We start from the raw sequence: 25,313 nt of genomic DNA on the forward strand, positions 1-25,313 counted from the left end.
GACATTTTGAATTCACGCTGATCCTACACCACGCTCTCCTATTCTCGTTTCGTGACGGGGGCTAGCACCTCGGGCTACGGGCAATCAACAGTACGACACTAACCACACTGCGCCACTACCCGTACGATTCGCCGAACCGCCTGTTCCAATAGTACTATATCACTATTCCTAACTATGAGGTGTAACGTGCAAAGGCCAGATGCAGTTCGCCACCTCTTCAAAAACCAACAGATCGGCCAGATTTAGCTGTGAGTTGCTAACCAATACTTTTCATACGCCATCACATGCGGAAGAACAGTACATTGTAGATGACCGTAACGTAGGGCCCTGTCAAACTCGTTCACAAATATTCCGCCTTCCCTCCATGAATGTAACTCGCCTTTGATAGGAAACTCCATTTGCACTTGAGTTAAGTGCAAGAGAAGCTGCGAGCTGGCGTTGGACCGCCGTGAGGCAAACTAGTGTTACTATACCGTTTTGTTATGGTGATTGTAATCCGGCTTCTTACGAGGGGAACGATAGGTTTAAAGAATAGCTCTTGCGTTCGGTTTAAAAATGAGGGCCATTAAACTAGGATCAGTGGATTATAACTGAACGCCCTTAAATCAGAAGCCAATCCAGAACCCATGATAGCAATGCCGTGTATGCTTTATTCTGTAGTTAAATCAATGCCCAACTGAATAATATAAGCAGATCAAAATAACGTAACGGATGTATTTGTTAAATTTTAGTACATCTCGGACATAAGATAATATCTAAATGCTAGAGCCGTTACCATACTGCGATCTAATGAAACTTATCTTGAACCGGCTACATGAACAAGCAGTAAGTGTTCCGCTACGAGCGCATAGCCCCTGAAATTTGTGAGAAGATTTTAAAGTGGATTGTATTCATGGTACTCTGCGAGGAAAACGCGTTCGCTAAATCATTACGTTGAACTATTCAAGTTCCATACATGGACAAATAAGAGGTGGGTAAAACAGAAGCACGGTACTCGTTTGTTAAATCCCGTCAGACGAATGTTTTTCACTGCATATATACAGCTAACCCCCCGCTTGAACAAAATTTATTACTTGCGTTTTGCTTCATCACGTCCATTCGTCTTCATTATGTGACGTATCCGAAGCAACTGGCGTTGACGCTGCCAAAGGGGCTTTCATAAGCCAAGGGCTTCTCCTATACGAGTACTGAGACCTGACGGTGGCAGATGATCACATAAACACCACCGACAATTTTAGATCTATTTATAATTCATTTAATGGCCGGCAAACTAGCCGATACGCTGTGTCTGTGGTAAAATGTAATAGCTGGAGACTTTCTACGCAATGCACGTATGGCGGCGGGCAAAGTAACGCTCCCGATTGCCGACGCCCACCTTGATCAAACGGTAACGTATTTTCAAGGCAAGCTGACGAAGTGTAGCATGACTTTACAATGTCAGCTCCCCTTTTTCACAAGAATTCCCCAAAATTCAATGTGAACGTTGAAATTCAACAAAAAAAAAAACTCCAGTATAACCTCCGTGAGCAGCAGGAAATCATACACATAGATACGCCTAAAAAGTAGTCTACAGTGATGTCTGGCGGGCCTAAGCACCTAGAGACACAAGCGGAACTTTTCTCACTAATTTGACCTTCACAAATGGGCGCGCTGACAAGATGGCACTTGCAGTGCCTTCGTCAATCATCGATGCCTGGCGCCCTTACTGCGCACTCCCGCTTCAAAATCCCCATTCAGGACACCAGAAACATGAAATGCAGCGTTGACAAGAACTTGAAAACAACTGATCTTCTTCGCTTGACAGCACTTGTTGTATTGTATTGTATTGAACAAGCGCTCAATGGTTAAAAGCGAAGCTTCGAACGCAATCGATTATTCCCTCAATGATACAAATGGTACTGACGAACTATTCAGCGAAATCCTAACTTCCGCCAGCTGCTACCTGTCGTCAGATGCGGCACTGCTGATGGAGTTGAAGATGCGTGCATGGAACACTCCCACCCGTTGAGGCAGTGGACGATATGCAAGTTAATTATCAACATGCGTTTCATCACGGTAACGCCGACTACCCTTTGTTTCCATTAGATTGGCAGGAATCCAAGATCATATCATTCCACTTGCCAATATTGTTATACATTGCAAATGTTTTTTACACACCTCTTTCGATCGTGACTCCAATGGACACCTTTTCGACAGCACTTCTCCGTCACTGGCAATTGACGCGTTGATCTCTTTCCTGGAGGGGGGCGACGTTTCACAACGCTTTTAATCAGGCCTTGAATGACAACAACGACAACAGTCGATTTATTTTAACAGTAATGCAGTATCTAAAGTCCCAGCACATACTCTGCGACTTAAAGAATGTCCTAGTTATCTTAACAACCTAACGGCATCAGTATTTTTGTACCCGCACTTCATTACGAGAGGCCACATTACCATGGGCCGGTTCAAACGCGATATTATGATGCATCTACAAGCCACTCCCACGCTGCAGAAGCCTCAGGTCTATTAGGTCAATAGTTGACGCCCAGTAAAATTTAGAAGCGGGTTAAACATGAGTGGAATCTAGCGGGCAAACTACAGTATACATTAAAGCAAAGCAAATGAAACGGCCTGTAGTTCATAGACAGCCAGTAAAGGAATCGATTTGTCAGACTAGCGTAACACTGGCGCAAGGTTTAAGGAGAACTATACACTAAATCGATAATACAGCCTACTCTAGTGCTTGCTATACAAGATGCAGGTTGCTTTTGCCCCTGCACAGTAATAGATTCATCATTGGCAGTTAGCTCCGTATGCGTATTGTCGTCGTTAATGTAAACGCACACTACCAGACTCAGTGACATTTCGGCTATTTGTCGTTTTAGCTTGTCTAGAGGAGACGGATGCTAGCAGCTGTTTGAGGGCAATGGCACATAAGAATTTTGCTCCATCACACAAACAGCTTAGTACGTTCACAAAGAATTGGAAATACGATTCAATCGACTGCCAAATTGCCCCGTATCACATATGTTTATGTATGCAGCCGACAAGTATTAGCACTCTTTTCTAAGACTTTTGTATAGCCCATCTCCTATACAGCTTTGCTTTGCAATAAATGAAGTTTTTTATTTCCCTCGAAGAGTTTGCCTTTAGCCACGGCCCATCCTACGTTGCCCTCAACTTTGTTCGTGAGCCTACATGTATCAAAGTGCCTCTCAAAAGTAATGCTTTTAGGAGAAACATGCATTACATCCGTTCGTTACACCTCCAACAGCCACAGTATCTCGAAAATCATCCAAACGGACGCCAACATACGCTTCAACTACTTTCACACGTATGTCTATTCATTAATACTTATGTCTATTTTTGTTTTTAGTAATAAATTTTAAAACTGGCTCGCGGGACACTTGCCTTGTGGTACAGAATTCTGTTTAGTTAGGGGACTCGGACGGTGTTTCTAGCAAATGACCATTCTCGGACAAACGATCAGAATCAGTCACCGATAATTACCTCAACGTTCTTCACATACGATGGGTTTTATCTGACGGGGTGACGCAAAGCCTTCCTGATTTTCGGTGACCGGCTTCCGTTTTCCTTTTGCATTTATTATTGACAAAAACCAACAGGTAAACAATCAATAACATTTTTTTAGTGTAAGGAGAACCTCCCAGTTGATAGACTTCGATAAGCTGTGTAAATACCTAAAATTGACATTTTGCCGTGAAAATCATTAAAACCTCATTAAGGTATATGCTTGCTAAGGTAACAAATGGGGTGGAAATGCGTCTCACGTTGCTTTTAACACTTATCAGAAATTTGCTTTGTGACTTGTTAGTTCATTGATACCAGCCGATAGATGTCGCCAAGCTGACTAAAAATGTAATACGCCCTCCCACGGCTGAATAGATCTTTAGTGAACTAACATACGTCGTAGCTTTGTAACACCAAAGATGACCTAAACTGTATGGAAGCCTAGACCTAAGGCTCTCGACGAATATCATCGAAATGTAGTACATGTCTCTATGCTCAAATTCTACATCATTTGACAAGTAAAAGGCTATAAATAATGTTCTATGTTGAAAGGGGATTCTTTGCCACCGGTCAACAGACCTCAACAAGCTGGCTAAGAAATCAAATATCTAAGATAAGTTAGTTTACTGCGAAAAAGACAAAAAGCAGGAAATGGCATTTGTTTCCCAGGTTGTGAGAATAAATCTATTGTTCCAAATTGCTCACTCTATTGCCGTTCTCTTCCCACGCAACGGAGAGAGCGAACCTTTCTTGAGAATATCTCTAATGCTTTTTTGTTTATCAGAAATTCTTCTAGGGAACATTATATAAAATGGTGTAAGTAATAGATTCCTTCGAAAATATTTTGCCACTTTGTGAGCGAAATATTATTTTGTATGTTAGCTATTATTTTAATGAAGCTAATTCTTCAAGATCTTGATGAGGCGAGTGTAAACGAAGTACATCTACTCGTGAAAACACTATTGATATCATGGGGTGAAAATGAGTTTTGGATGGCTTTTCGAGCGAATTTGCCATGTAACCTGTGACTTTTATAGAATATAAAAGAGGTCGTAAAAAAAATTGGCAAAAAAAATTGTTTTGTTTACGTCCTTGAATCAGAGTCGATATACCAACCCGAACATACCAATTACTTGTGTGCAATTATTTATTACCAAAAAGAATAAAACGGCTTGAGAAATCTTAATGACATATTCGTTTCGTTTGCTATGAGATGGCCTCGCCGACGGCCTACATATTTCTATTAAACACATCCAACACTGCGTGTATGGGGGTAACAAACCGTCATATCTCGCTCATAATATCCATAAATGTAATGTAAAATGTCCTCAGCCTTATTTTGAGGTGTCTCTCGCCATTTGATCTTTCATTTTTCGAAAGCTTCGGAATATCGTTTGGTTTACTTTAGATATTTTTTGTACGATCTGTGTTTTTTGCCCAGAGGATTTTACTACAATTACGTGTGAATTAACGCCGCTGTACGGTGCCCTTAAATTTACTTGCCAAGATTTCGTTTCAGAACGGTGTAAATGGCAATATTTTTAACTGTGGTGCTTAATAAAAAGGACACTTGGACATTTTCGGAGATTCCCACGCAACTGCGAGCAACACGTGGTAGACCCTAATCCAACATAGGCCCTTCGAAGGAGATGACATTTTCCATTTGTCTGCCCTTGAATGCACTACGATGTGAATTTACCGCTGGTAGCAATCAGCAAACTTTCCCTTAATTTCCCATAACTGCAAATCAGTATTCAACGAGTAATATTCCTTAGTGCTTTCAAAAAATCGTTCCGTGAAGATCCGGACCGATCTACTAACGAAAACTGATATGCATCCCTTAGCAGAAACTCAATCGGATTCAGATGGGGTTAATAGAATCCTATTTCAGTGTAATGCATACTTTTGTTATATATCTTCATTAATGTCCGATAAAATCTAGGAAGCAATCGGCTTCTAGCTGCATGTCGCTAGTAACATTTCCACAGATATAACTTTTTCATACAATCGTTCTTGCTGTTCCTGCGCTGGGTGTAGGAGTGACTCGGTAGACCTGTGTCGCTCATGGGTTCAGAAGTTTAGACCTTCTACAAAGGTTTACACCGTCCTATTATGCATTTTTTTTTGGTGTTGTTTGATTTCGCCTTTCTTTTTTCTTTCTTCGTCACTTTGCTTGAATGTTTATCTCGTCGTATACTTTGTTGACCGATGAGCATTCATTAGCAATATACGTAGTTGACCAACGTTGAAGAGGCAACTGAAAGTCGGTAGAAGATGGAGCGACTGACCGTGACATAGTTCCGTGACTTGCATGTTGTCCCTATACAATAATTTACTTCATGAAAACAGTGATGTATATTTGGTGTATAATGCTGTACAGAGTTAACACTGAAAGCTGACCGTCTTCGAGCAAGACGATCAATGCTCGAAAAGCCTTTGAGGTTCCAGATTTGCATCTAGATCCGGGATTTCAGCTTAAATAAAAGCTCAATGTGTTCCTTGAACCACAGTAAAAGCCCGTTTCTTTTTGCATTCGTTTCCACATGGTGTTATTTGAAAAGTTTATCTTTGTTGAATTATTTATTGTTCGACCTTCCGGTTGTTGACCCTCAGTAAGGTGCCATGGTCTGGCCAATGCGCTCTGCACATGAACGTTAAATACATGTACGTACGAGTGTACGTCATGGCACTCTATAAGTTCGACCGAATGAAGATTGAGAGGCAAAATGTTTACCAACGTCGATGTTTGTTACGACGCTAGGTCTGCCGTACATAAACGATCATAGACATTCCTGGTTGTTTATTTTCAATATAGGGTACATTTGACATTCTTTGCAAAAGGAAAATTGATTTTCACGACTCATATTTTAATATGATTAGTGTCGCAGTTAAGTTTGTTCTGCTTTATGTAGTTCACCGAGTGAAAACACTAGTACGTGCTGTAGGAAGTCATAGGACGTAATTCAAAAATGATCCTTTTTTAACCGTAGGATAAAACATCGCGGTGTTACACTTGGTTCTCTTGTATTTTGAACAACCACTTCCACTACATCCTCTACTTGAGCACTGTTTTAAGTTGAATTGTTGGTAATAATGCCAACTATAGTGAACAGCAATATCTCTGCAGATACATTTCCGGATTACCTGACCCGATTTTTTTTTGGCCGCTATTTCGTTAGCATATTTTAATGGATTTGATACGTCGGCCACCTAACCTAACAGACTCTAACGTTCAATTAGTTGTGCACAACGACAGTATATATTTCGAAATCCCCTGAGGCCTTATAGTATCAATTACGTTATCCCGTTGTAGTGACTCTATTTGCCCGATATCAATGAGTAACGGTTATTCCGTTTAGCCTAATATGCTGCACGCATCCCACTCTGCAATTTAAACGTTTCAACTGCCCTGCTGCTACCCTATAGTCACACGATTCTCCTACGGTAACCATCGATCTAGCAGAAGACAGTGCTCGATAACCTACCAGCATTTTCACAGGTGTTCCCCCGTTACAACCCTCCGGTTAAAATAGCATATTCTATTACATGGTTCCAGCAGTGTATGGTTAGCCTTCGTCCAATAGGGCCGGTGCCGCTTTCTTATCGGAAATAACATTGCACCATGCTGATTTCTTTCCTATTGGACCCATATAAAACAGAAAATTTCTTCCTTGTGTGCTGTCCTATGTTCATCTGTTTCAATTGTTTACTAGTCGTCACTCAGAGTCGACAGTGACGCGAGCGTCTTGTCAATCTTTAATGAACTTCTGAGCATTTTTGGGTTGTCTCGTCGATATAGACTTTGTTAGGGCTTAGCGATGATCGACCAGTCTGACGACTCGTTGTATATGTAGACGGCGTTCAGTCGTATCTTGTGGATCCATTGCTTGGACAGGGTAATAGGCAATGCGCGTTGCTTGTGCAGGAACATGAGCATATATCGGTTTGGCTCTGCCAGTAAAAAAAAGCTGAATTTCCGATTTGGGCTGGAAAAATAAGCCACCTTGGATTGCCTGCTACCGGTATGACAAAACCTATAAACTGAAGTGATCCGGTAGGCTTCGGCTCGTCCTGTTAAGTGAGACACTTCATGTATAAAAAGGTAGGGAAATTTTTGATATAGTTACCTTATTACCTTGACTCGCAAAGTTGTTACACGCCGGAATTATCGCCTAAAAAAAGTTTACGCAACATGTATCCCGCAAGTTGATTGGTTTCGAAAAGAGTCATGTGAGCCAAAAAATAGAACTTAAATTCTTCAACAAAATTGCTCGAAGCACTAAAATAGTCAGCTTTTCTAATTAGCATTACCCATGACGGAGGGAAAAAATTATCTCCGACAAAAAATACTCAGGCAGCTCCGTGTCACGCGCAGATCATATCTGGACGATACTAGCTTAAAGCACGAATTTTTGATAAAACCATTTACTTTACAAAACAACACGATTTTTTTTTTATCCTTAGATACTTTAATGAGCCAACCCCAAACTTCACCTTAAGTACGCATTAATAGCTATTCCGTTGTCGTTACTCTACTACACTGGAGCTGTTATCTCCTTGGAATTGTTTTATGAGCTTGTGTTAATATGAACCACTATGATGCGTGTCAGAAAATATAGCTCGGCTGAAGGCCCATAACATCTTGTTACAATTCTCTTACGCTCCTACAGTACCGACGTCATAATCTCGGCCTAGTTCCGGTAATAACTTTTCTGGTGCAGTCACTCTATGGGCAACATTTATAAAATCGCAGGTTTCCTGCTTCATCCTCCTATTGAAATGTTCCAACAGCCCATCAACCTTACGCAGACACAGACTCTATTACTAGTGGATAGCACGTTGCATTCTTTTATCCTGCGACAACAATCCAGCTAAGATAGTCCTTGACCGTGCCAGCAACCCCTTTATTCAGTAGTCCTGTCGTAGTACTAAAGTAATCACATAACACGTAACATATTCGTTTACCCTGCAGTGATTAGTAATCTCGATTAAACCACTCTGCTTTTTTTATTGATATATCCTAATAACATATTCGACATTGCAATAAGTCTCTGACGGCAGTTACAGTATGTATCGCGCCGCCTGAAGACATACCTGAGCTTGATGTTGGCAGCACAAGACTACACACATTCTATTTACTTTTACTCCAGCAAGAAATGAAGGCCCCCGTAACCCTGATGGGCACAAAACCTAATAGCTCCTTTTATGTTTTAGTTTTAAGACAATCATTCATAGAGCACGCTCCTTCAAGCAACGCAGTTTCAGTTTTTTCTCCAGAGTCGGACCTAACCTTTCACTGTGTGCGCGGCGTAACTCTGAAGCCTTATTCAACTCAGATCCCGTAGCTTTATATGCATATTTCCGGTGTCCTGTCGCAATGTGCAGGTGTTTTGTCAGGCCTTCGTAGCATTTCACTCGTGTTGCAGTTCATCCTACGCGAAGTGTTGGCCAAAGGCGGAAAGACAGCTTTTGTCGGGAAGGTCCACGTAGCGCAAACTCAAAACGATTTTTCCGTAACACAGTTCACTCACGCGGACGCAGTTCTCCAATCAACATTGGCCAGCGTTGCTGTCACAATTGAACTCGTATCCAGTGTTACAGCGTATTCACATAACGCTATCGGTGAGAAATTGACTTCTCCTTTTAAGAGCAAACATATACGTCTAACCGGCTCCATCTTCCGTGCAGATATTCTCAGGCCTAGACTCTAGCGACACGTAACCTGTCGACTTTAAAAAAAGCTGATTTATGACTGATAGACAGACACCCAGACCAAAACTTATAGGCATTTATATAATTTCAATCATATTACATTTTTTTTCTACACAACACACAGGTTGTGTAGTATATGTCTTTTGGTGGGATTTTCCAACCAGAAGCTAGTTATATAGCAGGCAGATAGATTTCTCGTATACCTTTGTAAGTATGGTAAAGCGGAGCAAGGTATAATGTTTAGCTTCGATAACTAGAAGCTTTATTTTAATTATTTAGAAGATTTAGATTATATTAAAAAAGACCCATAGAATTGATGCTAATATACTCAAATACGCTATCTAATTAAGCATTTCTTACACAAAATATAGCTGCCTAAATAAAAGTAAAAAACAAATCATATCAAATAGTTAAAAACAAACAGATAGCATGCACGGTATTTATTATATACAGAATATATATAGTACCTCTGTTATCCATTATATGGCATTTTAACCGTTTTTGCTTACTTAATGCTCTGATATGTTTGTTCGAACATTTTAAAATTCACGTCTAAACTACGTTGGCCGTCGAAAGATTTCTAAACGAATTTGGTCAACTTACATTGATATATTAGATGACACCCCGTTGTGAGCGCCTTTTACACGTCGGCGTCTGTATTCTGTATCTTACTTTCCATAGGGGAAACAGCTGCTGCTTGAAAGACGCATTGTCATATATCAATAGCTATGCTGTGTGCTTTAAAAGCTTTTTAAAGTTGCCAGCTCACCGTAATATCCTATCTAAAAATATCCGGCTTAAAAAATAGCTAAAATTTATGATTCTAAGGATCACCGAAGGTGGCCAGCGGGTTACCAGGATATCGAGCGAATTTGAAATCGAATTTTGTCCTATGGTATCGCAACTTCTTGTTATCTCATGATAATTAACTAGCACCGATATTATCAAAACCAAGCTTATCATAGCCGAGTAGCGCGCGTCGGGTTTAAAGCGTAACCACAGCGAACAAAGTTTTCTATCTACCCAATATCGACTCTCTAGGATCCTAGTTATTGGCATGTAATTTCTGAGAAATCCAAAAATTACTTTTACACGAGAGTTCCTAAAGTTAGGTTTAGGTAAAAAAAAAAGCGTAACAAATTGTTCACAATGTTCTTGATTTGAAAAGTTGATTTCCAAATCGATAGTTAATTTAGAGACGAATGATAATTGCGTGTCAGATCATCCACAGCGGGCAATGAAGTATGCAGAAATTTCCAGCCTTTCCAAATATTTTGCACTTCGTTTTTTTTCTAGCATAAGGCGATCAGTTAGTTATATAGGAACACTCTGAAAGCAACAAGTTCGTAGAAGGACTGATCCTTCCAAAAACCACGTTTTGAATGAAGTAAATCGTACTAAACTCTGAGTAACATCTGCTTGTCATTTGTTCATGCAATCGACCTTTGTCCAATGAGCGTTTACTTAACTTGCTTATTTTTAGTCGCTACAGTACCATAGGACGCCAGATTCATAACCGTTAAAATCTGAATTCAACGATCTAAGCCAACTACCAGTACTTTTTTAATGCATTGTTGGATTCCTAATAGTTACGTTAAACGATTAACCTGTATATCATTACTGTCCCTGGGCGCGAGTACTAAATATATGTCCCCTTATTCCTCAAATTACAAGCCCTTTTTCAACGTCTTAACGTCAAAACGTTTCAGCTCCAGTGAAACGACGTAAGAAAACAGGTCATTCAACGTAGAGAAAGATGCTGCTTGGACTGTAAACCCACGGCTGACTCAACTGTAAACCTACTTTTATCTTTCCTTACGCTCCTTCACTTTTTATATATACTGCGTACACTATTTTGCTCTTTTCTTATTTTTAGTCAATTTATTAGCAGTGCTACAATTTTGGTACAACAACACTATACCACTTGGTAGCACAGCTTAGCTGTGCGTCCTTGAATAATTCCGAAAAAGACGCCAATCAATTGCCCACCGCTTTGAGATAATCCATAACACCATGACGCTGACAAGATTAAAGAAAAAGTAACCGCGAATAATTGAGAAGGATTTAATATAATTTAGAGCAAAATTTATTGCTACAAGACGAAGTGTAAACGTTTTCTTACCATGGAGACTGCCTTGCATGTTCAACGAATGACGGCCGTTCTAAAATTTTCAGAAAATAATTACGATTTATACAAATCATAGCCCGCTATGTCGATGACAGAAGCTCCAACTCTTTATTTCGCTACAATAATGAGCCCATTAGTGATTCTATCTATTTCAAGAACATAGACAGAAAAAGGTAACGATCAACCTAAATGCAATTTGATATATCATATATTAACGCGAACAAGAGTTTTCATGTATGCGCGGACTATTTCGAAAGCGGTTCTAACAAGCTTTGTGATTTTTCGAAATATAGAAAATAGTACATTAAAAACGAAAGGTCGGGATTAATGGTTCTGTGTTAAGACGTATAAAATGCTTGTCTATAGACTTTAATGCAAACTGTAAGAAAATTACTACCTTGAGAAATTACATCGACAACGGTTAAGAGTTTTCACAACAGATAGGTTTAAAAATTGACCTTGTCAAGCATTACACAGAAGCCACTAAGTTTCTTTTTTAAAAAAACGTACCTTTTACATTCTCTGCCATGATATAGAGTATGGTATCGTCTTCAAGAAACAAGTGAATATTTCTAAAAGATACCGACGTTTTCATGGACGTTGTCTGATTTGGTCGTTGAGTAGCCTGTCTTTTTCATAGAATATCGAAAGCTGAAGTTGGTTCTCCAAAGATTACTCTGTTACTTGTCACGCCATTAATCTTAAGGGCGTGAGAGACAATAGCACACACTGGTAATGGTAGGACAGCAATAGCTTAATCGCAGTCGGAGCATGGGATAATTCACAAAATAGGAATTAAAATTCCTATGCTAAAAATAACGAGATAATGCTAGGTAGGGTCCAGTGTATATAATCTCTAGAAAATGTATGCGATAAATAAATTAGTAAGCAAATGGGCGTTGCTGCCCAATGGTAAACGTACGTCGATGTCCTTCACGTATCTCTTTCATAATGTTGCATTTGCTAATGGTCAAGTGTTATCAGTGACTGGAAAGCTGTTTCTGCGCTCTAAGGTAAAAAATATGCCCTTCGAGCAAATTAACCTAGTGATACTGTTCGTATTTCTAAATTCTTGTAAAAAATATATTAGGCAATTTAAACACGAAGTCTGAGTTATTCTACGGCGATTTTGTAAAATATGCTGTGCTTTTGGGTTACAGGCAAACGTAAAGGCAAGTAAAGGGGAGTACATTAGTACGACATTCACCACAAAAGAGCAGAGAATTAACTTTCAGTTGGCGACTTTAACATCATACTGATATTGTGTCAGTAGTTAAAACTGGCAGAGGACCCACCTGAACAAGTTCGCTATAAACAATCCACAAAGTAATGTTAAAAGGGACAATTTACTTTTTAGTGAAATTAATATGTTTGGGTCCATTTGTATCCCACTATTGCAGCATCACGGAGTTCACAAACATTTGCAGTTACCTTTTTTGTATGACGTAACTACTCCATGTTTGTGTCGCATCATGACGTTGGGTGTATTCGTTCGGCTACTTCGTGTTGATCTAGCACCAAGGGATTTGTCATTGAAGGCCGACCTCATGGGAGTTAATCAGGCTACGTCCCTTTCTCAAATCGTGCTGCCCTCTCCTTGGGGGGGTACAAAACGGCCTGTTGGAGGAGGAGCTCCCTGGAGTCTCATCGCGCAGGACTTCACGAACGTTCCGTATTGAGCAATCACTTTGCCGACAAAGCCGTTACACAAATTGTACAACACTTCATTACACCGCGATTTCCTGTAAGTGTGTAACATAGTGTGTGGTTTAGTCTTATAAGGTACTTTGCTTCTCACGAATTTGTTGCTATTATCGACTAGAGTATATTTGTATTCGAGTATCGAATCTGAACTTCGGGAAATAGAAAGAAGCTGAAGATGACTAGCTCAGCATCTGGACAAGCTTGAAGTTGTCCGATGAATATCAAGACCGGTTACTATATAGAGTGCGGAACTCTCTGTAAGGGAAGTTTGCACAGTTAACAAATTACTTTTAGTAAGCCACGTTAAATTGTGGTTTACTAAAGGGTTGCATCTAAACTGAATAAACTATAATAACGATAATAGTAGCAAATTGAACGAAATCAGATGTATCCATACGAAAAGCACTTATTTAGGCAAATATTTCAGTCCTATAATTTGCTAAGTCAATGTGCTAAAAATAATATTTTCAGACATGTAGAGTTTAGTCTTTCTGGTCTTCTTGTGGAGTATTATTGATCGATTTCGCTGACATTTTACAGTATATAAGCATTCGCAATTATGATTGTACTTGTCTAGATTGTTAACTTAAGCATGCGCATGTGAAACTTTAATAGTGTAAATGTATACACGGGTCATATATGTCGCTGTCGAAACTGCAATTAGAGTATTATCTTGCTTGCGGCGAGGGTGTCGCTTGTTGCGCTGGGTCAACGCGCGCATTTTCGAAACGCATTTTCTGTCCCGGAAATGTCGTTACGAAAATATTGATGGAGGTAGTGTTCTATTCGTGATATTACTGTTCACTTTTACCAATTATAAGAACCGCATTTTTTAATGTAGAGCATGTACAACTCTGTGTCAAAATGGCGATGATTTTTTTATAATAAGATCGACCACACGAGGCGATCCAAGAAGTCATGCGCATAGAACATTGTACAGTGACCAATTGATTTCAACGTTTCATTGATTATCAAGCCCATGAATGCTTTCTCAGACTATGAATTCCCATCCTAAGCCACGTAATCGTTGGCTGACTTTGAGCCTTAAATAGAGGGAAATTTTCTTAAAAATTAATTTCACATTTGCTACTCGCTTGTGAGTGGTGGAATATCTTTTTATGTCTATATTTGCAGTACAATTTATTTGTTGTGTAGATCTTTGCTCACACCTTCGACAATACTTGACCAAACATGCGCTTTAAGAAAGAGTAAGTTGAATGTCATGCGACTATGTATGAGAAACCCTATTTTATTTAATATTTAAGAAAAATTTAATTAATAAAGAATAATCGGATTTCGAACTGCTCTGCTAATGAAAAAGGCGTTTGATTAATAATCATCAAATCTCGGGGTTGATATGTCTCCTGAGAGCTGAATCGTTTTTATTTAATAAATTGAGTTATTTAGTTATAGAATAGAGCTCACCGTGCAGTTTAGTAGCGTAAACATACTTCCATATTCGAAATTGGTCTCTACGTTATCAGAGGCATTATTTACCATTGCAGTATCAAAAAAACTAACCTAGTAACTTTCGGCAGTCTCTATTTATCAATCTCTATCTGCTGATAAAACTTGTTGTGCTTCCGTGACTGTGAGCAAAATCATTTCTTAGAAATACGCCAATTTATTTCCGTCGAAGATTTTCGTTTGCTACTAATTAACTATTAACAAGGATTTAGATACTTGTTATTCTTACAAGTATTGTTCGTAAAAAATAAACAAAGACGTTATTAGACGTTTGACCAAACAACTACGTGTCATGCAAAAAAACGAAACGCGTATTCAATCAGGATGAAAGATGAGCGTGAGAATGGTTTTGGCTGATATCCGATTCCAAGCCACATTGGCAGTATTTCGAAATATCCTATCGCAAAATTGAATCTATTGAAAATATTGATTACATGTACTTTGCTGCCATTCGAGAGGCACAGACGGTGCAGAAGGTTAGAAGGTGCTGGTCCAAAAATCTAACAAATAACAGACTAGTAACGAACTCAGTGCACAAATGGACAGTGGCATTATACAAACATTATGATGAAATCCGCACTTAAACATAAAATGGTACAGGCATATAAACGCACTCTAGATGAGGCACACTATTCACTTTTCCTGTTTTATCCATTTAGTCAACGTTCAGAGGAATTTAATTTATTGTAGCTGGCTTTCGTAATGATGGGACCTATAGAACAACGAGGATTTGTAATAATCATTTCTAATTGATCAGCTTTTTTTTTTTCTAAAGGAACTCCTTAAAAATATGAGCTAAGGATAGCTATTTTTACGTTGTTCTCCATATGCGAGAGATACTGAAACGGCAAAACAAGCAGAAAAGATAAACTATTATTTTTCATACTTCAAAATTGTTGACCCATTCTGAGACGTCGGGCAAAGGCTTATATCGCTTTCTCTACGAATGTTATCAGTACGTAAATTTACACATAAGCCAAAATATTACCAGAGGGAAAGTTCTGCAAACGCTTAAATTTCCTCTTTCGGAATGTCTACATACTGAGCGTCCATGATAGTGACACAATTGATCCTGCCAATACTGCTTTGAGCTATAAATGGGCTTTCACAAAAGCTTTTGAAAAGCATTATTCTTGCGACTATGCATGTCGCTCCCCTATTTCTCACTGCCAGACCTTTTCAGCATATCGATATTAGGTCCATCTGATGAACGCCTAATGGCGGGGTAGCAAATTTAAGACTCGAGATAGTTAAATTAGCTCATACTCTATCAGGCTGACTCTTGAACAGTGCCCAAATATTGGTGTCCAACTCATAGCACGATACGAAGGTCCACTAGGTAGCACACGCATATTTAGTTCCCAATATAACCCCCAAATGGGGGTGAGAGGATGGCTTCTTTTGCTTTTCCTCTGTAAGTCATAATTTATTTTCCTAAACGAAGGATCGTGAGGGATGTGTTGGCGACGCGTAACGTCTAAATGGGAAAAATATCCACGGAGAGCCCATTGAAAGAGTTATTCCTTTCTAAAACGCGCGTGCATCTAGCACGCCGTTTAAGCGGAAAACTTCAACGGTGGCATATATTAGAGAGGGCTCGAAAGATACAACACAGATACTTCAAAGGCCATTTGAATAGTCATTTCTTAGCTGGCCAGACGGTGCTCGGCTTAGAAATGCGTGGATGGTCCATTCTGTTCTCAAAGTCGAGGTTCCATTTAAGCTTCGCATTGACATTCCGATTCTTCCAGTTATTCCGCAGTTCGCCCGCAGCGTAAAATCCGCTTTAATGTGTTTTGTGAAAAAGCTTCACTGCAGCGAACTCTAGCAGTAAATGTTGATTCTGTATCCTACTCTAATAAAACTGTATATATTCGTCTCTCTATCATAAAATGTACACTTAAAAAATGTACCCAAACAATGCGTCGACTGAGCCACTGGAGTTTGGTTAAAACTGAAATTTCTCTATGTTATATTTGTAAAATAAGTTTCAACGACAAGGCGCTCAGTTGTTTCTCTAACAATCAATCGGTTGCTCCACCCTCGCTCCACACTCGTTCCTGTTAGAGTAGTTCAAGACGTCTTTCTCGCACAAAAGTAAACAAGTACTAGCAGAAAAAAGGCGCGAAAAATTCATTCATTCAAGTCAGCTAGGGGGGTCCCACCGTAACTTGTGGAGCATTAAAAATGCTATGAAAAAGAAAATAATAATGAAGAAGCGAGGCTAGAAACGTACGTGTTGCATTTTCACGGACTTAACGCACTTACCTGTTATATACCCTGCCGATAAACAAATAGTAAGATCTTAGAATGTCCTTTACGATGTCATCATAGTGTGCCATTTCGCCTGTTTTATATCAGCCAACATGCGCTGTGTCATATATGCTACATCCTCACTCAAATAGTCCAATATACGTTCGCACAGAGAATTAATATTTCGCTTGTACGGACAAAGGAATGCAATCTTTTTTTTTATACAGTGTAAAATATTACACATCTTCTTCAAGTTCATGCAAAACGAAGCAGTTATCAAGTTTGCAGGAGGTCTAAAATACGTGGAACATTTCATGAGAAAACGTCAGCTTGCAAATAAGTTTTATTATTATTATTATTATTTGCTAGTTGAAGTTAAATAGGCATTGAAAGAGACATCGCATGTATTTCTATATCTAAGATCAATTTAAATCGTCAGCATAATGTAATTTTCAAGTATTTTTATACCGAACTTGGATTAACTTGCATTTGTAAGCAACGCTTCGCAGTGAGTGAGCTATTTCTGTCATCGAATGCAAAACTTGTAGGCGGTACTTGGTAGGTTACAACAACAAAGATAACAACCTGCTAGCTCGAACGATGCGCATACCTGTTCAACAATATCAGTATCTATACTAAAAACACTAATAACTGTGTAGTATAGGGAAAAAAATCTACTTTTTGATTGCTTCTGCTGTATAAATACAAGTATAAGACATAAACATAGGATGAAAATAGGCTATTGTCAATAGCACGGGGTGAGGATGTAATGCAGTTTGAGCACAGTTATTATCTTTGTTCGGAACATTATTTCTGCGTCTGCTGTATTTCGTCACGATACTGTTAAATATGCATCTCACAAATGTACGCCGTCGTGTCCAAACAAAGCAACATACTTCCGTGCGCTTACTTAACTGTTCATATGTTGTACATAGGTTAGGTGGATCTAGTTCTGTTCCCTTACCCATTTTGAGGTACCTTAAAGTAAGAACCTTGAGTGAAGTAAGTGCGGTCATTCGCACTGTTCGCACGTCCTGCCTTTCTTCGAATAGCCTGTACGTGCCCAAGTAAGTTCAACGCTACGTCTAGACAAACGACCTCTTTCGATACATATCCGGTTGCGTAGGTTCCATCGCGCTCCGCCGTAGCAACGCGACTGGTATTACCCCTGAAACGACGTAAGTCGTCTGTTCACGAAGCGTCCGAAGAGTGGCAAAGCATGTTGCCAAGGAGCCCTGGGGCGACAACCCTCAAGAACGGCGATGCCACCCCCCGTGAACCCACCCTTGCCATGTTCGCCCCAATGATGACTTAGATAGAACCTCCAATGGCCAGGGCTTAAGAGGTGAGCTTGCATTGTGTATCAATCACTCTTTGTCATTGCCATTACGAATCAACACTATAGGACCAGCAAGCAGAGACTGCGTACTCCTCTACGAAACACCACCAGGCAAACGTACTAACGACCAATTCAGCCTATTTCATCCAGCAGGGCTAGGTCCTTAAAGAAGTGAACGCAATGCCGCGAAGTGAACATTTAGATGCGATACGGAACTGTTGCGATTAAGGGAATAAAATTACTATAAGACGATACATAAGAAGAGACTGTGTGTAGCTGAAAGTTATGTTGAATTTGGCGTTTTGCATGGAATATTATCTTATATGCCGCAAACGCTGCTATCCTAATAACACCGTTAGGAACAGCGGATAATAAACGTATTTCTAATAAAACGTGATTGTCCACTGTAGGAGAAAAGCTAGAATCTCTTTGGCTCTTTGTAGCCAGTCTTTATCTCATAAAGAAACAGTGAACCTCATCGCAGAGTGTTAATTTCTTGGTATTCATCAGATACTGTTTATTAGTTATGTGGCATTGACCATGTATGTGGACAAATCCGAAATTACCACCAAATAGTAATAAATATTAGTAAATAAATGACTAATAATATTGATGATTTTCCTGCGGCATCGGGACTAGATAGAGGGCGTGCGAGATCTGACCAGAAGTATCGCTACCTAGGGTTAGCTAAAGACAGGGTTTTGCCGGCATAAATGATTCATTTGAAATACGCGTAAAGTGAATGTCGGCGGACTAATGCTGCGATTCTATTTATATTGTCAGCCAATGATTTAGGAAAAAGATTTTAAACTTCTTACGGCGCTGCCTTCCAGTAGCCTTCTCTTGGGGGAGGAGAAGCAGTAGAAAGTGCACAACGCCTCACTTAAACAGCGGGAACAACGAGCAACTCGACTACCGCACTTATACCTAAACGCCATAACACAAAATACATTGATCAATCTATTTTATTAAAGTAGCAAAACGACTACCTAGAAGTTAACTGAAGAAAACTGTTTGGTGGTAGAATAGGACTGACTTGCTGATCAGAGACAGTTGGATCTCCATACTTCGATATAGCGATTCGTGGAAAATTCACCCGAAAAATCACATTAGTTACCGCTTTATGCAATTAAAGCAGCCATGTGATTTCTGTAAGGTCTAATATTGTACCTGAATTTTTGCTTTATTTACATGCGAACAATGAGCTTCAGAGAATGATAATCAAAATGTAAATAATTTTTGTGAAGGTGAACTGTAATTGTGTGCTTTTCTGAGATGCTTGCCTGATTCTAATGTAACAGTCTCTTCCAGTGGGTTGTTGACCCACTACCGGTATACATCAACAAAACAACCCATTCCCACAAAAACGCTTATAATTCTCGTGCACTCGCTTGCTTGCATACGACGTGCTATGCAAATGGCTGTGATATTTTTCCCTAGTGATACCCTCGTGCCTAGCTAGTTTATATGGTTAGAGATTTTATCCGTATAAAGCGCAGCAATTTCTATTTGTACTCATAATTTCTTTGGACAATATTATGTGACGTCGACATTGAAAAAAAAAAAAAAAGCGATGACGTCCCATGCTGGCCTCTTGAAGTTTTCGCAGTGTTGTGAACATTGCGTTGGTATTAGTTACCGAGATCTCTTTATATATTGAACACTAGTAATGATTTTTCAAAAGGCATTTTTATTTTCATAGGGACGAACGAATCGTAAATGATTTTGCTCAAATGGTTTGCGTAAATTTCTTGTGCCCCCAGTTATTAAATTGCGTTTCGTAGGATTGTTGTTGTTAATAACTTATGTGACTGGGGACTTCCTCTTCAAGCATACTTTTCGTTGAATAAAAAAGAAAATGTATTTATTTTCTTTTTATTAAACGAGTATTTTTATGCCAGTTGTGTAAATTGTGGAAAGATGTTTTAGAATGTGTTAACGGTCGTAAAGGACACTTGCGCAAAGTTTAAACCATACAGCTGGTCGATACTCGGAACAATTAAGCTAATTTAGCTGGTTTGTTTGGAAGCAGACAGGAATCTTGTTATGAGCCCGATCGATATTCGATACAAACTGATGTTGTATAATATATCTTTCATTTAGTTCGATACCGATTGTGTTTGGGCGTTCTTGTTAGCATCTGGCGTGCGTAGACATCCTCCGTTAACAATATTAGCACTAATTAAATTTGAATGTGGTGAATAGTTGAGCATGCTCGCTTCAGTGATGCCGCCTAAGGTGAAACGGAAACGAAGGCACCAGGCTCGAGACGAAAAACATTTTCTATTTCTATTATTAACCTGATCTGAAAAAAAAAATTCAAGGAATTGTAATTCGTTGCCTGAAGGTAAAGGTAAACGTCAGCATTAATTAAATGATATAGATACATCTGGTTTATTGGCCGGGTATCGTATCTGGTTTTTTTTAACTTACAGTCAAGAGTGGGGCGTAATGACTATTTTTCGCGAGGAAGCTTACGGTGAATACTATAAAGCTAGCTAAAAAAAAAATTTCCTTTAACTATTGTACCTAATTTATTTCTATTTCGTCCATGAGCTTAAAACTCGATACGCCTTAGTACATTAGTATGTCCTTAATGCGCATCAGTAATTTTAATTTAGTACTAAGACGATATACAACTTGAACGTAAATAGTGTTTTTAACGTTTAAGCGGATTTCGCCTTTTTGCCCTCGTACGCCTTAGAATTGTCGCTCTTTTTTTTACACAAGAAACCGCAAGCTTACGAATATTGTGCTGCTGCCTCATTGTTGTTACAAACCACGCACAATGTACGTTTCTTTGATAAGTGAATAAATAGAAATGGGAAGAACTATCACCAAAAAACGCTGAAAGAACGAGGTCGAGTTCGTCTGCTTCATGACAGCCCTGGCTGTGATATCCTAAATATTCGTGAGCCGAAAAGCTACGAGAGATTCGACGAACGAATGATGGTTAGAAGAAAACTCCATGAGGAGGAACATCAAAAACCATTTGAATATAGTATTATCTAAAAATGCAATATGATTATACTACGTAATGTTGCAAACTAAATTCTTTAAAAGGCCATGGCTATTGCTCTATTTTCACAGTATTCTCAGGGCAGCTTCTACGTAGTCTGCTAATATTTTAAATCATCAGGACAGTGATTTAATGGTATTGTCTTAGACCTGAAGATCATATACTAAAAAAAAAAACCAGTTAGTCTTACTTTCTCTGTCGCCTGAATTTTAAATGCTATATGTATAGGCCACAGAGAAGTGCAAATCCAAAACTGTGAGAAGTGTGTATATCGTTTATGGTCCGAAAGTCCGAAAGAAATATAAAAAATGGTATCATGTTTTCTGACTCTATTTCTGAGAATTTAGACTTATTTTAATAATTTTTTTTTTTATATACAATATTGAACTACAAGATTGAGTGAATAAAGGTTTATTCTGTTAGAATCCGCTAAGCCATTTCCAAGTTAGAAAACTACCAAGCCTTTCTTTTTTAGAAGTAATTAAAAGGACAATTTGGAAAACATAAAACTCTTCTTCGAGCGGTCAAATCCGAGCACCTGTTCAGATACCCTTGACAACTAGCTGAAAAAAACGTTGGAAAACACCTGCTATCACATAAAAAAACTACAAGTGTCAAATAGAAAAAGATGCTTCAGGAGGACAGTACAATTAAGTGCTACTCCAATAATCTTAATTTATATTTTGTACAGAAGTTAGGCCTTTGCTATGACTCCGATACTGTTTAAGGCAGCTCGACATGAGTAAGCCGTAAAAATCTAGGAAAGCTTTTACGACTACTGCTACGACCACTTACATCGTCTCATAAATGAGAGGATAAGCTCGCATAGACTGATGCCCACCTATCCTCTCAGGATAACAACATAATGGAATAACGAGACAAACAACAAGTCGCTAACTGTTTTTTTTTTTACCACTTTTGTACTGCGTCGAGCGAGCAAGGTGTTTTTTTTTTTTATAGAAACGCATGTACTCATATACCCCATCGGCAGAAGCAGTAGCGACGCCTTTCCATTAGAAATTTCGATACTAACTGTCTCACTCGTTAGCCGGAGGTCAATGCATCGTACTTTTTTGCCTTTAACATTGATTTGACCTATGCTAGTTATTCCTAAACGAAAAACGGCGGGTCATCGCGTAATTCATGCAGCAAAAAACAAAACAGATATGTACATTCACGGCAGTATATCAGTAATCACCAGCTTGCACTGACACGGTTGGTATTTCCATAAAAAGGGAAGAATGGGCATAATAGAAACACAATTGGGCTCAAAAAGGACAGGTTGTTTGTTTCTAGATTTTTAAGATTCCTTATGTACACAAGGTCGTTTGCTTTGCCCACAACTAGAACAATGCGACTTCAACGAATTTGACTGCATTCTAAATTGGAAGAACCGGTTGAGCTCTGTCTGGTTTTAGTAACACGCTAAACCCTTCTATTAGTTCATATACGAAACACAATTTTGCGACGATAGTTGACCGTTTATGAATCCTCTAGTGCGTTGGTGAAGCGAATGAGAGAGAAAGGTCGCCTTGTACTCCCTAGAACAAATTCGACACTTTGATACATTGAGATGTTTATTTATGTGCCGTATAATAACCTGTTAATAGTCTTATGATGAAAATAGCCGCGGCGTATGATCCTTAGAGTGTCCATTTACGAAAAAAAAAAAAAAAAAAAAAAAAAAAAAAGCCTGTCCTCGCTATAGCTTGGACGATTGAAGAAGGCCGAAAGTTGGTGTGATAGTTTATTTTCACATAGTCTATTATATATACACGCAAGTAAAACAAATGAAAATAAAATGAAGATAGAAGAAGGTTTTGTTTTTTTAAGTTCATATGCACCTGAAGCGCTTACTTTTATTGCATATGAAAAAAGTTAATTCAACTCAGTAAGACAATTTATGACAGAAATTCGAACTCATTTAAATAAGATGTAAATTGAATAATTATATGAAAAAGGTGTAAATATTTTTAGCCGTTATAAGTAGTCGTTACGATGTTGTATTAACATATATAATGATGTTATAACATTATATATTATATAATTTTATAATGATAGTAAAGAATGCTTTGTGCAATTGATTGGTGCAGGTTTTACTATTATTATTTACGGAAACCTAAATGCCATTAAAACTGCAGTTCTGTAGGTTCCGAAAATTAAGTTTGTATTATATTAACCCAAAAGAAAATTTGATAGCTATCTGAATCGTTTAATTTTTCTCGTCTAATCTTTCTAATCGTTAATCTGAAATTAAATTACAAAAAAACTTTTTGTTCTTGAGGCTACTAAATGGCCGTGCGTGATTGACAAAGTAGCCGCAAAAAAATTTGCAACGGAGTATTGTAACTGTGCATTCCCGGTTACCATACTCATTTAACATATCGGCGCGCAAAATTTGAATTTTTTTTTATTAGGATTGCAATATTCCTGTTCTTAAATCGTATAATATTTCTGTAGGATGGTCCCCACTATTTGTTATTAAGCTAATTTGTACAAACTTTTTAGGTTAGATTAAATGGCCGTGTAGTAGACTTTTCTTGTGCTTTTATGTAGATTAAATAGTGCGTTATGCTTAAATAAGTAGCGATAACGATTTCGCTTATTAATAACAAAGAAAATTGTGACTCCCGGTGTGAAGTTGCTATTCATACCAGCGTATTGCCCGCTGTGATCATCAATGCCCACAGCTGTGATCACCCTGTCATCGTAGTCGTTCCCGTAGTCATCAATATCATCGTCGTGTGCGAGCGCTTCGAGTGTTACTATTTATCCTTCCGGTCCGCCATGAACCTCAAAACGTCTGGCTGTGCTTCCGTCTGGGCATGTCTAGTGGTGGCGACAGCGGTGTTTTCCGCCCTGGCGTGTGCTGCAGGTGCACAACCTTCTCCAGGAAGACAACAGCAACTACAGCTGCAGGTAACCGAACTAGCACAAATAGGCGTTTTGGGTCTCATGAAACTTCGTAATAGTAAGTACAAATTAATTGTACGATTTAAAAAAGTAACGGACGTTCTCCGTCGAGTGAGTCAAAATCAGGACTTTGAGTACCATTTTACTAATTTAATCGTTTTCGAAGACAATAAGGCATTTTTCTTTGGAAAATAATTTCCACAAAATGGGTTCTGCCTGAAAGGTCCCTTCTTAAATTCTTGGATCGTATAATATAATGATGCCATGATGTCAGATCAAAGCAGATCATGGCACGTTGCTTGAGCATTAACCAAACTATTTTAAATAAGTAATACAAATTCTTTGTCATGTGCGGAAAGCATTTATATGATTTGGATAACTGTAAAGTCTTCTTTCTACCTCGATAACGCAGATCGTGCTTAAGGTTCCTTAACGTAAAATTCTCACCTTTTCACGAGGCCGATCTTTTTTTTCAGATCTAAAGAGTCCAATGAGCTTGGCAATTGCTTGCAAAAAGATAGCAAGGTAGAAAAGATAAATTCTGCGTACTCATATTATAAACACACAGCGACTGACGGCAATAGAACGTACCCACAGTAAACAATTCGAGAACCGTATAAGGTTCGCGTGACGGATAGAAGTGGGTATTCTGAGTTCCATCTTCAGCCACTACATTGCTGAGGCTATTTAACTGTACAACAACAATCTCTGAATCGATTAGATACTCCAGATATTTTAATAATAGATATAATATTTTTCCGAGAATACTACCACGAAAGAAGAACGCATTCTTCCGTGTCGATTAGGATGTTAAGTAAGTCATCGTTTGCCTATATAAAATTCTTATGGCCTGTCGCTCTGATTCTAATAGTGAGTAAAACTACTATAATTATCTGGGATTTGTAATGAACTGGTGAATATAAGACCAATGTTACAGGTTTATTTCTGTCAATTTTTAACGTCTAAAAGCTGCAAGTTAATTTAGCAATTCCTATTGCGGTCTGTTTGTGGTACCTACAAAAACTCCGCTTTTAATGGTACTCGTATTCGAAGCGGCAGCAACAACATCAGACGTAACTAAATAACTAGACGACGAAGATATAGTCAATGTATGTGTGAAGAAAGTACGTGCACGTGCACCAGTGACGTGCCTGATCATCTTCTACAGCTATCACCATGACATGTAGGAGATGAGGGTTGGGTAGGTATTAATTGGTAAACTACAGTTTGTACTTCTATAAAACCATTTTATACTTTATACTTCG

General features: G+C 38.7%; 1 protein-coding gene across 8 annotated transcripts in view; it reads left to right on the forward strand.

The window, feature by feature from the left end:
• Positions 1-2,856: 2,856 nt before the first annotated feature.
• The window catches only part of LOC111251821 (uncharacterized), a 32,798-nt gene continuing 10,341 nt past the window's right edge, over positions 2,857-25,313 (forward strand). For 2 of the 8 annotated variants that reach the window (XM_086989174.1, XM_086989175.1), the window contains exons 1-2: positions 12,794-13,097; positions 23,777-24,054. In XM_086989174.1, coding sequence (XP_086845300.1) covers positions 23,923-24,054 — 132 coding nt within the window. In that variant the 5' untranslated portion in view covers positions 12,794-13,097; positions 23,777-23,922. Of the gene's footprint in view, positions 3,317-12,753; positions 13,098-20,255; positions 20,464-23,776; positions 24,055-25,313 lie in introns of those variants that run through there. The other 6 variants (XM_086989173.1, XM_086989178.1, XM_086989177.1 and 3 more) reach the window with 6 other exon arrangements.

The sequence above is a fragment of the Varroa destructor genome, unplaced genomic scaffold (assembly GCF_002443255.2).
Source record: "Varroa destructor unplaced genomic scaffold, Vdes_3.0 BEIS01000005.1, whole genome shotgun sequence".
NCBI lineage: Eukaryota > Metazoa > Arthropoda > Arachnida > Mesostigmata > Varroidae > Varroa > Varroa destructor.